Source organism: Orbicella franksi, chromosome 11 (genome assembly GCF_964199315.1).
Source record: "Orbicella franksi chromosome 11, jaOrbFran1.1, whole genome shotgun sequence".
Classification (NCBI taxonomy): Eukaryota; Metazoa; Cnidaria; class Anthozoa; order Scleractinia; family Merulinidae; genus Orbicella; species Orbicella franksi.
The window spans coordinates 26,739,797-26,754,484 of record NC_138155.1 but is presented as its reverse complement, the minus strand read 5'-3'; the positions used below and the strand labels follow the sequence as shown (position 1 = coordinate 26,754,484).

The window sequence follows — 14,688 nt, the reverse complement described above, 5'->3', positions numbered from 1 at the left end:
ATGGCATGATTTTGGAGTATTTTAGCATGGGATAAGATAAATTTTCAAACATGTTGAAAATATCTTCATTTTGTGCTGAAACATGGCCTAGTATCAAACTCAGGAAATCGGAAGTGAGATATCCCATTTTTGGGTCTGCCCTGAGGTTAACGTGTAATTACGAAATCAAAAGCAAAAATGAAATAACGCGTGTGCAGATCAGTTGCCCAAAACTAATGTAGCTGCTTTGCTTCATAATCTAACATGGGTACGCTCCTTTGGGGTGATCTGGATCAGGATCAGGGATCCAAGATCACTCGGATCATGGTGCATCAAAGAAACCGATGAATACAGGGGTTTCATCAGTTCTTTGAAGTACCATGATCTGAGTGATCTACGATCACTGATCCTGATCCATATCATCCAAAGGGAACACATCCAAGAACGATTGCAGAATCATGACACGGAATCAGGATGGTCGAAGTTGGTCTTGAGTCTCACGAAACGTTTTCACGAACCCTTTGATCCTTCCTTACTCAATAAGCAAATTTCGTTTATAAAATCAAGATGACACAAAATACAAAGGGGAACAAAACTTTATTTCATAAAATAATACTAATCAGAGAGAATATACAACTAACTAGGTATCCAATCATACAATGATACACTAAGGCGGCTTACATTAAGGAATCTTGTATTCTGTTTTATACTGTCCTCAAATTCATTGGATTGACTTGTTCAGTGTAAGGTAATTTGGAATTTTTATTAAACATTAAAGATTAAAGAAGATCACGTTTATCAACCAATCAAATTCAAAAAGCAAAGCTTGTCGCGCCCTCGCTTGCCCTGTGTTCTCTCAGATTGGTCAACAAGGCTATTTCCAGCCGTAATGATTAACTCTGATTGGTAATCTCGTTCCCAGAGCCTGCGTTACCCTTGTTCAGCGGTAACGCAGACTCAGGGAACGAGATTGCTCTGATTGGTAACTTAGAAACTGCTGTAACGCATTCGCACTTTTGAAACCAGTCATTTCACGGTGTTGAGAGCCTCGGCGAATTCCGTTGATAAGTCATATTACCGTTAATCTTTCCACGATAATCAAAGATTCTCTTTCTTTAGGCCCGGTTAAAACAATCGTAGGTGGAGGAGTGGGACATCCTTGATAACTCGAATTCACTCCGTTGCAGTGCTTGGGGGACGACACAAGGCTGGTGACGTCTTGCCGGCCGAGAGAGACCTGAGTTGACTTACACAGGGCAGCAAAAAATAATATGAACGCGCCGCAAATCATTGGTCCAGCGGCTAAGTAAAACACAGGCTTAAACGTTTTGAGATCATCGTACATAAAACCTGCGAACAGAATTAAAAAAGAACTCTATTAGGTTTTGTCTTGGTACTCTGGTGAAGTCTGTTATTTGACCTTAGTGGTTCATCAGGCGGATGTTTATTCCCGTTTTCTGTCGCATGAAGCGACTATTGTATGACTAGGTGCATTTCTAATTAGGCCCCTTAATGCAATTTTAGCCATCATCAGGCTGCTTGACAGCATTTATAATTTTCCGGTACACTTGTTTATACACCAGGGTGAAGAGAGGCACCGTGAGAGTAAAGTGTCTTGCCCAAGAACACGGAAAAATCTGATAATGGCCCCTGTCAGAACACGAACTCGGGAAGCTCGATCCGTGGTCCAGCGCATGAGCCTCCGTCAGTCTTAAAGGTGCTGAATTCAGTGATCGATATTCAATTTCTCTTTACCTTATTGATAAATTGTAAAGCAGGCAGGTGGTGAGAATAAAGAAAGTCATCAAAGAATGGATATTGTCTTGATGTACGACCAAATTCTCATAACTGAGATTAAAATAAATTTATGGCAATGAGTGAGGAGAATTTAATTTGTAGACACATTACCTGCTGCTGGAGGCCCAAGTAAATATGTAAACGACTGACAGAAAAACAGGATCCCCCAGGCTGGGGCAATTTTATGTACGCCCACTATGTCCAGGGTCACAATGGACATGAGCCCTATATAGGAGCCATCTAGGAAGCCCAGCACCACTACATACACCACAAGGGCCCAATAGGTGTTTCCTAGCGGACACAACACTGAGGCTAGACCAGACAGAAACATACAAGCGCGGTAGATGTGAATGTTTTTAAGAGAACACACGTCCGAGACACGTCCGAATAACATCCGACCAATAGCCGAAGAGATCCCGAGGTAGGAAATGAGCCAACTACCCTGGGACAGCGGCACTCCCAAGTCTTCAGAATAACGGATCTAGTGAAACCAGGAAAGAAAAAACTCCGAAAATCAGTAGATAGTCTCTTTAACAATCATACAATAGACTACGACTAGGCGCTTCGTTTTCTCAGCCTGTCAAGCGTTACCGTAAATAAACCAGGATTCAGCGCGCGGCAATTTTTTTCTCGCGATTTTCTTTTGCGTAACGCACGAAGGACTAAGCGAAAGAGGGACTACTTGTAGTCTACCATATAAAGGTAAATTAATATCCATTTATCACCGTGGCTACTACGAAGAGCTGACAATGACGGTGTGTTTACACTCGAAACTTCAACTGTTCGTTTTCTTATGGTGGTCAATTAATGTAATAATCAGTACTCGATAATTCTGAGTGAAGGAATTTTATACCAGGTCTAATTGATCGACAAAAGGGAACTCTTCTCCTCTACGACATATTTTTTGTTATACTGATCGGAGCTGCGGATGCGCACTAGAAAAGGGATACCTAAGGGGCTAAGATCCTTCAATTGTGCGCCCTGTTAGGGAGTAGTGGGCTGTATGTTTATTTGGACTGAAGCTTTAATTAGGCCTGAGCGAACAGAAGTCTAGTTTAGCGCGCTGAATTATTCACTCGCTTGAGGTACGAACATTCCAAACTATGGACCTAACTCCACAGACATCATTGTCGCGTCGCTGATTGACGCTAGAAACCTTTTCACGTACCAGGAAGAAATGAGGTATGAAATAACCAAACCCAGCGACAGTTGTAGCGATAGTCCATAGAACAAAAGCCCTATTCTTAAGAACCGAGATATCAAAGAACTGGTTTCCATTAGCCGGAAGTGGGACATGATTTCGATTCACTGATCTGTAAACAAGGCCTGTGATGGCCATCAAGATCCCTCCAAGTCCCATTATGCGGAAAGTTGTTTGCCAACCGTAGCGCTCCACCAGAATTTGCAACGTTGGTGGAAAAACCAGAGTTCCGAAGCTACTTCCTGAAGCTACAATCCCAGTGGCTAGAGAAAGATGTTTGTCAAAATAGTCCGCAGATACAATTAAGGCCATGGTCGCGCAGAGACTGGTTCCAATTCCAAGCAGAAGACCATAGCTGATGTATAAGAAGAGTATACTTGGCGCGTAGGAACTGAGAAAGAGCCCAACACTCATTATTAGTCCTCCAGCAATTGTAACGACGCGCACCCCGTAACGACCCGCGAGAGAGCTGGTGATTGGACTGAAGAGAAAGAGAAGGTTGACGGAAATCGAGCCAATCCAAGCTGAGGAAAAACAAAAAGAAAAAATCAGGTTACTACTACGGATCATTAACACACGAGAGGCTCTTAATTTATAACTTAAACTTGCTTTGATAAAAGTTTATCTCTTCCTTTCGACATTTAGCCGAGTTGCCTGGGACTAAGAATGGAAGATATCGAAAAACTGTTGAAAGTTTTCAACAGCAACTGATGTGTTGTAGTAGATAAGGGGTTTCACTTCGGTGCGGGAGGCTCCAGGTTCGACTCACGGTGGGAACAGTAAGAAAAATTCTGTAATACCAAAAATATATATAAGGAGTGTAAGTTAAGGAAAAATCGGAAATTAAGGAAACATTGGAAATTAGAGCTAGGTTCCAGTAAGGGGAAAAACCTAAGAAAAAAAAACCCAAGAGAGAAAAACAACTAAGAGAGAAGGCCTAAGAGGAAACCTAAGAGAGTAGAGGAAGGATAGGGAGAGGGTAGGGGAAACCCAAGAGGGTAGGGGAAGGGTGGAGGAAACCTAAGAGGGTTTGAAGGGGGTATATGAACAGGGTGGGGGTATGAGAGAATGGGAGTGGGGCGGTTCGAGAACATAGGGAAGCTACAATTAGGGGTGCTAAGTAAGGAACAAGCTCAATTAAACTAAAAATTTTGGAGAACTTTTGAAACTTTTAGTCATTACTTGTTCTTTTCAAGCGATATTCCTTTTCCCTCACCACTTTTGGTGTTAAAATTTTCATCTTCCATGATAACAAAACAAGGTTATAACAAGCTTCAGGTCATACTTATTAAAACATGATGTATATAACAAGGACACTGCCCCTTTAAACACTGCTTTCATTATGTTCAATCCTAAAAGAGCTCTGTCACGATATTTTGAGTTATTTTGGTCACGTACAAAATAAAATAACCTTTAAATTGAAGGAAACCTGAAAAAAGCAGTTTACTAAGATAATAAAAACCCAAGGAGATAATAAAAAAAACATAAAGTAACAAGGATGGAGAAGATTACTACGGATTACAAACGACGAACTTGGAAAACGTTTCAAGATGTGCAAACCGTGACGTAGCTCCATTGCGTTTATCCCTTTCTCTTTGCAAAATGGAAAGACCATGCGAGACCACGCAGGGATATCTACATATAGTGTTAATAATTGCGGGTATTCTCTTAAAGTATTTATTAACTTTTCCTCTTGAAATCTGTGCAACAGGATTGTCAGGTATAGGAATCAAGTCCGCCAAGAGCGGGGTAGAAAACTGCCGATCTCTCGGGGCTCCCCATTTGCTGGGCGGTACAGCTGTCGCTTAAGGTGGTATGGTACCCTCAATATGGACCAAAAAGTTTGTTTAAATATGGTGAAGAAAGATCAATTGTGCGCTATTGCACTCAAGAAGAGAAATTAAATTTCTAGAGTTTTACTCAAAATGGTTGCTATGGAAACCAGCCACAGCCTTTTGAAGTAGTGTTTTATAGTATTGACGCCAACACTTCCTGCTCTTTTACAAAACAAGAATTGACTGTCAAATAAGCATATCATGTAAGTTTCTGTTTTGTTCTGTGCAATGAACCGAAGTTGTGACAGTTAACTCTTATTTTCAGCGCTTTTTACAGCTTTATTTGGAAATAACCTTATTTTTTACCACACCCAGTGGACAAATCATCTCATGTCACGTGACAGATCTTAAAATGTGACGATTTTTTTGGTTTATATCATCGCGATACTATTGGTCTTTGATCAGCCCAAGTTTCGGGAATTCTACTTAAAAACCTTGCAAAGTAGAAATGTTGGCGCGAAGTCAGTCGGTACAAAAGTAAACTTTTGAGAAAAATGCACTTTAAGTTTCTTACACGAAGTATTAAGCATTTAACGAGCCCCAAATAGCGGGGAAGGGGGTTGCAGGTTGGATCTCGGGGGAGGGGTGCAATGGTTGTTCTATTTTGTAAAAAGTTACCGCAGTTGTGGGAAATATTCCTTTTCATAAGGGAAATGAATGAACCTGTGATGGCAATTTGAGGCAAAGCTTTTCACAAATAATTATACCAATCGAGTTGTGCATGTCTTAAAAGTTTTTTTTATAAATAGTTTCGTTCATATAAGTTAAAAATAATGTATATTTTTGGTCACGTTCTTATAGTAAACAGTCGTTGCTATGGCCGTTGCTACGTGAAAAAAATTATACCACTGTGTACTTTCCTTAAATTTCACACTCATCTGGAAGGAAATTCGGCAAGATCGTTTCAAAATGTTTTTGACAAGTCCTCAAGGGTCTTAAGTCTTGTATTTCCAAGAAATTGAATTTTTCATGAACATCGCCATATTTTAGGGTACCATACCCCCTTAACTCTATTAATTAACACTATTAATATGTTACTCCGCTTTAATTTAAAACAGCACTGTAGCGCAACAAATTACGTTAGAGTTAATACGTTTGTTGAATGAACAAAATGAGGAGCAAAAATTTAATTAGCCTGTGTGGCAAGCGTCCGAAGGGGAGGGAAAGGGGAAATAACGAGCGAGCGAGGCGCGTGATGGTAGGGGGGGATGGTTCCTCTTCGAAGCGTGCTTGGTCCTCCCGCGCTCATTTTGACCCTTCCCCTCCCCTTCTACGGCCTGCCACCCAGGCTAAGATTTAATCATGACCAGGAGAAACTTTGAGAAACAAGATCCTACATTGCTTCTTTTTTTTTACTTGTAACAATGAAACTATGGTGAAAACTAAAGCTTGCACAGAAAAGTGACATCATTTGTTAACTTTACGGCCGGTGGTGATAATTGTCAATAATTTCAACGTACGTAAATCAGTTAGAAACAATTTGGGTATAAACGGCGTTATATTTCATTCTAGAAACGTAACACTTAAAGCATAGATCCCAAGGATATTCTAAAATTTGTGCCAACAAAGTGCCTATGAAATGAAATAATTTTTAACAGAAACAAAGAATTTTGGGTGTGGAAATTTGAAAAAAAAGAGGTAGAAATTGTAAGAAAAGTGTAAAAAGAAATCCTAGGCTCTTAATCCTGTACGTTTTTATCTTTTCACACCTGTTTCGCGCAGATCAAGACTGACCTCGAACGTTATGTACTTCGAATTTCGAAGCATGAGGCCTTCATTACATATTCAAGTTATTGTGTAATAAGCCAGGCCTCGGTTTATTCTCTGTGTGATCTGTTTCATCAAGACATGTACATATCTTCGAATTAAGCCCACGCGACTTCAGAGTTCGATCGAACATTCCATCAAGCAATTACAGTAAGATTTAATCATTTGTCAGAAAACTTCCTTCTTTAATTTTTCCTTCTTGTTGTAGGTCTCTCCAAGCGCAAAATTCGCTACGCGCCAAAAAAGCTTTCATCAAATTTCGTTCCGGGCAACATTGTACAAGCTTCGTCTTGAAAATAAGGCGCATTCCAGTACCACTGAAAAATGCTCTCACGCATGCTATGCTATCTGCAAACTCTAACAGGTTCCATCAAAACTGTGGTTGCGCGGTTTTCCTTTTGTGTGAATATGTTATAACTTGGCCAAGAATATCACGGTGGATAAAGTTTTGCCGGTCAGATTTGCATATGATTAGTATGCAAGATAGAGAACCTGCAAACTGTGTTGCTTTACATGCATAATTTTTCATACAACGGCGACAAAAAAAAAAAAATGTCGTAACATTTCTTGATTTTAAGCTGAGCAAAAGCGAAAAGAAAAATGAAATAAAACGGCAGTTGATAAAATGAAGGATCAAAACTGTTTTGACAAATTGGAACTACAAAGATAAAGGTTTGCGAGTCAAAATAAGATTTTACCGTGTCAAGTTTGGTTATCACCATTACATTGTGACTGCAGCGCTGTAAATCATATTTCTTGTAGCGCAGAGGAAAGCACATTTTAGTACCGTAGTTTTGGCTTAGTTGCAGCAAAGTGCATATAGCTTTCACGTTTGAGCCTCGGCCAATGTGAGCACAGCCATATTAGCATATTACATAACGTAAACACCATTTCGCGATCGCAGCTTCTTTTAGAGACTTTTCGTGTTTTTTTTTTTAATTTAATTTTTTTTTCCTTTTTTGCAAGGTGTCGTTTTGCAACCGCATCGATCACTGTAAATAATAAATTTATATCGATTGGAGCTCAGTCGCAGTTACATTCGCTGGATTCTCAGGAAATTCGTTTGTGTGGAATATAATATGGATAGTGGGAATGCAGTACGATTCTGGATAACAGTATAAAATTAAACCCTTACCGGTGCTCGCCTTGTTTGCGTCGAAATGGTCGAGTAACACAACAAGAAGTACTCCAAACGAAGTGTGAATCCCATATACCATGAACATAACAAAAAACGATCCTGCACAAACTACCCAAGCCCAACCTCGGTCTTTAGCCGGGCTGTACTCGGTCGGTAGCTGCCTGTGAGCGTAGTTGATAAGCGTTATGCTTCCTCCCACTGGAATCGATGTAAGATTTTCGATATTCATTGAAGAGTGCGACCGGGCAACGTTAAGATTCGTCATCTCAAGTGACACATGCACTTTAGGACATGTAAATAAATAGCTTGTACACACAATCGCGCAAAAACAAATCAAATTTCCCACTGACGGCTTGAAAACAAGCCCAAAACGCACTCCACTTGATGTACGATGGCAAAAAAAATGCACGGACTTTTCAGCTTAAAAACCTGCTGAAATCCAGCTCAACTGGCTGAGTAGTGCACTCCGCGGAAGCCCTATTTGCTTTTAATTGGGAGAATTGTATTCGTCCCTAATGATCAGTAATTGCTTCATTTTGTCGCTTTCTCGTTGCCCCAAAAAATCAGCGATGAACATTACAAAGCCTTTTGAAAATCTCCAATTTTATCTCGAGCTCAATTATTGCCGGTAAAAACGCTTTGAATATTTTGACTCGATACTTAGTTTCCAGATTTGAATATTATTATTGTTTAGCTCGTGTTGTAGTGTCAGCTGGATATTTTCGAGGGGCTTTTAACTCTAGCCAATAAGAGCGCTACTTTTCATGTGTAAGAAAACACTGACGAGGTCTGACAAACCACCTGCGCGAAATGTTGTCAAGAAATAAATTATCGATAAACCTTTGCAGCGAAAACGCGGCTTTGTCTTTCTGAAGTGTTCGTAAAAGACCTCAAAATATCTTAATAAGAGTTATACTATGTTTTGAGTGAATTTTTAATGTAATTTTCCAACGAAGACGAAAACGAGTTTAAACGACGAAAAAAAGAAGCCTCTTTCTGCGATCTTTTGTTTTGATGGTCAGCGGCTGAAAAGTTCTTTCTAGTCTCGCTCGGCTGTGAATATTCTTTACCCATTCTCGTCCTCAGACCCTTCACTTCTTTGATCAGTGGGATATCTATATATCAACAAAATTTCTGGATGAGAATTATTTTTACGCTATTCTGACTAATAAGTTCTTTCATTCTGAACAGAACCCAGTTTATCTTAACCTAGCCTCTTCACAAGTGATTATTTCAATCATTTAAGGGGGGTTCTTCTTAACTACCAATTGGTCATGAATTTGTTGCTGAGGAACGTCTCTAACCGTCATATTTTGAAAACCAGACCTCGCAATAGTAAGCTTTTTGCGCAGGTTTGTTCCGTTGAAGAGTCCTGCAAACGTTTGAAATCACAGCCAAATTTTACAAGTCACGTGACCAGAATAGAAAAAATCATAAAACTTAAAAGGCTTCTAAATCTGACATTTTGAATCAGTGTCAATAGATTACGAACGTCCACTTGCTTAATGCTGCGAATGGTTTTTATGAAATTCGCATTATGATAAAAATTATGAGGTTATATCATATAAACACCCGTATCAACAGACTTTCTACAGTAGCTTTCCTAAGGCTAACTTATTTCTGATTCATGAGAAAAATCAGACTGTTCCTCCTTTCTCCCAAGTTTTAGAGATTTACAATTCTAACGCGCGGTTTGGGACTGGCATTAGTTACGCACCTGAAATCGAACCTTTTTTCAAAGCAAACGTTCCCTCATATAAAATTCACCATTTAGCAAAACAAAACGCTCCAAAACATGAAAGTTTTCCTTTAAATATCGCCCTCAGTAATCCCTTAGCAACTGCTCTAAATCTGTAGTTAAGTTGGATCCCCCTTAAAGAGCGGTAGCGTAGCCAGCATAGGAGAGCTAGTGGAGTCACCGTAAATCTAAAGAAAAAAGGAGAAAAGGCCAACTCTTTGCAGATTCAGGTAGGGCTCAAGATCAAGCCTAATAAGACAGAAGTCTTGCCTATAAGCCGGATCTCAGCTCCATTGCTCACTAACAGTGAACAGTTGCACCTTGCAACGATAGAGCACTTCAGCTATTTGGGTAGCAACCTGGTTTAAAGAGAACTGGAAACGAGGTCCCTTTTCCATCCCGTCCTGTCTTGAAAATGCACTCCATTTTGTGGTAGACCAATCAGTGTAAAATGGAGACTGCAGACTACATGCTTTTTAAGAATATATCGTTTTATTTCCATTATCGAGTGCTAACCGTAAACAGTATTATTCAGGCTAATCGCAAGTCTGCGTTCCGGTTATCCTGAATATCACTCAGATTCGCCTAAACAACGCACTGGTTAGCCTGTTTACGGTCAATTAGCTCTCGATGATGGACACGGTAACACGATTCTGGTAAAAAAGTCTACAGTCTGCAGTCTTCACTTTACCCACCCCTGGTCTGCAGTCTGCATTTCAGTCTTTTACCCTCAGTCTGCAGTATGGCAAGCCGTTTGTAGCAAAATTAAATCCTTGCAATATATGTTTAATCCTTTAAATAACGGTTTTATTTAAAGATAGAAAAAGGCATTCAATCCAATGGTAAATAAAATTTTTGGTTCAATTCAGTCTTTTAATTTTCACGATTCAATCCAATACCTGGAATATTGATTCAATCCAATACCTAAAATATTGATTCAATCCAATACCTAAAATATTGATTCAATCCAATACCTGGAATATTGATTCAATCCAATACCTAAAATATTGATTCAATCCAATACCTGGAATATTGATTCAATCCAATACCTCGAATATTGATGCAATCCAATACCTCAAATATTGATTCAATCCAATACCTCAAATATTGATTCAATCCAATACCTCAAATATTGATGCAATCTTCCTGGGCCGAGTGCGGCCAACAGGAACGAGAGTAACTGAGCACTAGAGAGCACTGAAAACATGGCGGGCGAAGGAGAACTAGAGTTAGAAGTTGAGTTTCCTAAGTTTCTTGCAGACATCTTGGATAAAACGGAAATAATTTTTGAGAATTTTGGCTCAGAAGTTGCAGAAGCACACGCCGAAGTTCTTGATCAAACCATTAGTCTGCTTAGGTAAATGAGACATTGCTACAACCGAGACACAAGGGACACGGAAAATTTAGATTCCATTACTGCCGCTTTTGTAGATGTAAGTTAACCAATTTTTATGTGATAAACATATTTGTTTATTAAAAGCTGTGTGTGCTAGCTTTTTGTGGCAAATAACATAAACTGTGGCAAATTTTGCTACCACATTGGTCTTTGGTATTGTGCATATTTCTGCTGTCCAATCATTACTGGCACACTAAACTTTGAACTGTAAACAAAATTTTTGCTGTGCCGTGTGCACAGTCAAACATGTTTCTCACAAAAACTGTTTGTGTAAACCTGGCTTTAAGTTATTTTTGAAATAAGAACCTTTACATTTTACAAGACAGCAATCATTGAACATTGGGATGTGTTTTAAGTTTTTCAATGTTGTTGTCTCATGTTTTGCATTATTTAACTCACATGTGGTACTTCTTTCCTAAAAACGATGTTTTTCTTGATATTCTATGACAAGCATGGCACCAATTTGTTGTGAATATTATCGGGTACCGAGGGCTCAAGGCTAACACTACTGCCAACTAGCCACACATTTAAGTTTTGAATAGTAGATTTTGCACTTTCACTAGCCATTGTGACAATCATGATGGAATGGAGTACTGGTCTACTGGATGAAAACAAAATTGAGAATTATCCTGACAAAGTAAAACTGAAGAGAATAGAAACTAATGAAAACAGGGAAACTATAAGTGGATTTCATGGAAATAATTGCCTTAATAAGCATATGATAAATATTTAACTATTAAAGGGAGATAAAAGAAAATGGCAACACTGATAAAAGTACATCAGAGTTTGAACATAAGCATATTCAAGAAAAGCAGGATTCGTGTTTGTGGGAGTGAAATTTTCTTAGTGATTATTATTAACATTTTTGATGCAACAAGAAATGTTCAAGATTGACCACTCTTATAAAAAAGTCAGTGAAGCTGTGTATGAAAAAGGCTGGCTGGTGCAAAGTTAGTTTTGGCTAGTGACATGAGTCCTGTTAGTAGCCATTATGCCAGTACACCAAGAGGTTAGTCTTGTGTCCTGGGTACTTTTGAAAATAAGATAACAAATTAACCTTGCAACATTTTAACATCTGTTTTGATAAGCACCTGAAAAATCTACAAGGCAGAGTAGTGCACATGGCAGTTATCAAATGCCCTGATCTCTCTTCAGTTTAGTTGTGTTGCTAGAAGTTAGGCATTCTGTAATTCAAGCAGTTTCTGAGTTTTGTATATCAATGAAAAGGAAGATGAGAAAATAATTTATTTGATACAGGGTGAGGTTTTCTGTTGTGAATTGAGTTGCAAAAATACTTTAAGGGCCATAATCTCCTTTACCCAGCCCACACACATGTAGTATTATGCAATTGTCAGTTGCCCAAGTTTAACTGTCACTAGTTCTAGAGCCTCCTGGAAGATGTCTACTCCAATTTGACTTGATTATCTTAAGGGATCTAGCCTTTCCAATACAAATGACTGCACTGAATCATGTTGTACCAGGTCAATTTCTTCAACTACAACATTGTTATCACTGCCCAATGGAGTTGGACCATCAGGATCATCACCATAGTATTCAAAATCATATGACTTTCCATTTGAAAGGGGGTTTTCAGGCTGCATCATATGATTAAGCCACATTTGGTATGGCAACCAGTTTTTTTTTCTGTTCTTACATTTTGGTGGTTGAAAGCTTCAGTGAACTGGCAAAGAGCAAGGTTTATCCTTGGTTGAAAAACTAAGTGTAAGGTGGAAAGATGCACTGAATTATCAGTGTCCAGGATGCCTGACAATTCCATACTACAAAAAGTGTAAAAGTACAAGTGGGAAGCACAACGGAAACATCCCTCCACAATCTTTCAATTCGTTGGTTGTGTTGATGGCCCTGCAGTGAAGCTGCCCCTCTCCTCTCTTCTAACCTGCTCCATTGTATCGCACACACCAACGTTTTCAACACCATGATCTACTTGTACTCTCGAAGGCCAAAATTCTCCGTCTCTCTTAACAGCATCCAGAAACAATTCAAGACCTGTTGCTGCTTTATTGTTGGCACTACATTTCAAAAACATTATTCTCCGAGAAAATCCGTCTATACAGCCGAATTAGTATTTTCCATCGGATCAGAGAGTGATGTCCATCCAGATGCCAAAGCGAATTTACGCACCCCATCTCAAGACAGCATTTTGGGGATCTAAGTTTGCAAACCTTTCTCTTATTCTTCTCCGTTGAACCCGTAACCCAATGGACTTAAAGAAACCTGCAATGAAATTATATCCATACTCTTGAATGATTTCGGTTCCTTATCAGGTAAGCTGTTGAAACCCCTCATATCTTCTCAGCCATACTCTGTCAATCTTCTGTGAATTGTCCATCTCCAAACTCCAATCATCTTTGTTATTGTTGTCCAGATGAATCCTAGTCCTCAAAGTTCCTCGAGCACCTCAACAGGAATTTTAAGAAATGGTCTTCCATGACTCCAACTTCTGAGTCAAAATTCTCAAAAATTATTTCCGTTTTATCCAAGATGTCTGCAAGAAACTTAGGAAACTCAACTTCTAACTCTAGTTCTCCTTCGCCCGCCATGTTTTCAGTGCTCTCTAGTGCTCAGTTACTCTCGTTCCTGTTGGCCGCACTCGGCCCAGGAAGATTGCATCAATATTTGAGGTATTGGATTGAATCAATATTTGAGGTATTGGATTGAATCAATATTTGAGGTATTGGATTGCATCAATATTCGAGGTATTGGATTGAATCAATATTCCAGGTATTGGATTGAATCAATATTTTAGGTATTGGATTGAATCAATATTCCAGGTATTGGATTGAATCAATATTTTAGGTATTGGATTGAATCAATATTTTAGGTATTGGATTGAATCAATATTCCAGGTATTGGATTGAATCGTGAAAATTAAAAGACTGAATTGAACCAAAAATTTTATTTACCATTGGATTGAATGCCTTTTTCTATCTTTAAATAAAACCGTTATTTAAAGGATTAAACATATATTGCAAGGATTTAATTTTGCTACAAACGGCTTGCCATACTGCAGTCCGCAGTCTGCGTTTTACACTGACCGTGTGGTAAACCCTACTTACAGTAAACTTATGGTATGGGGAAGAACTAGGAAAATCTGAGGAAGGCGAGTGGTTGTGGGAAAACCAAGCGAGTCACAGCAGAACCTCAAAAACCACGAGAACCAGAGAACCTCGAGAGCCAGACTGACTACAGAACCAGAAAACCAGGGGCCGGAGACCCAGAGAAGTTAAGTGACCTTGTTGACAAATTTTAAAACGTGCATCCTGTTTAGACGTCAAATGGAGTATAGGACATCAGCAAACTCTCTCCATTTCTGTCTGTCCTTTGAACGCCGCGAAACTTGCTCTCAGGTTAGGTTTAGAGCCATGGGCGTGGCCAGGATTTTTCAAAGGGGGTCACACAGTGTCAAAGTGAGGGTACTCACCAGCAGATTGTCACGTCGTTTTCGCCACCTGTTATAGGTTAATTGCCTAAAAAAAGGTTTACAAAAGGGGGGGGGGGGTCACGGGCACCCCATTAGCCCCTAGCTACGCCCCTGAGAGCTAATGGCTCCTGGATCGAACTCTAGCATCGGCTGTACCTCGGTGTAAAAACCTCACAAACGACGTCACATTTACACCTCAATAAAAAATGTAAATAGAAACAATCTCCTAATTTTCGTGATTCTTGCAGTTCTTGTGGCTCTCTGGTTCTCGTCAGGGTTCTCTGGTTCTCGTAGTTCACCTGTACGTAGATGTAGAGATGCTGCTCTGTTTTATGAGTAATAAACACAGCGAATTGCATAACATATGTCAAAAACAACCCCCCCCCCCCAAAAAA

At 39.4% G+C, this 14,688-nt stretch overlaps 1 protein-coding gene across 1 annotated transcript; it reads right to left on the bottom strand.

Annotated features, from left to right (window-relative positions):
* Positions 1-472: 472 nt before the first annotated feature.
* Positions 473-9,853, bottom strand: LOC145502243 (monocarboxylate transporter 13-like). The gene is made up of 5 exons (XM_081481496.1): positions 9,757-9,853; positions 7,715-8,137; positions 2,945-3,501; positions 1,888-2,257; positions 473-1,329 (listed from the first exon to the last, which is right to left on the bottom strand). Exons 1-5 carry the CDS (start codon positions 9,851-9,853, stop codon positions 1,049-1,051), a joined length of 1,728 nt encoding a protein of 575 aa, XP_081337622.1. The 3' UTR covers positions 473-1,048.
* Between the last annotated feature and the right edge of the window lie 4,835 nt (positions 9,854-14,688).

Bases quoted from the DNA above. Each gene is read 5' to 3' on its own strand.
- LOC145502243 (XM_081481496.1), bottom strand. From the start codon at position 9,853: ATGGAAAAGGGACCTCGTTTCCAGTTCTCTTTAAACCAGGTTGCTACC. The intron at 8,138-9,756 runs GTGAGCAATGGA...CAGGTTTTTAAG, and splicing joins GGTGCAACTGTTCACTGTTA to CTGAAAAGTCCGTGCATTTT. The intron at 1,330-1,887 runs GTAATGTGTCTA...TTCTGTTCGCAG, and splicing joins ACTTGGGCCTCCAGCAGCAG to GTTTTATGTACGATGATCTC.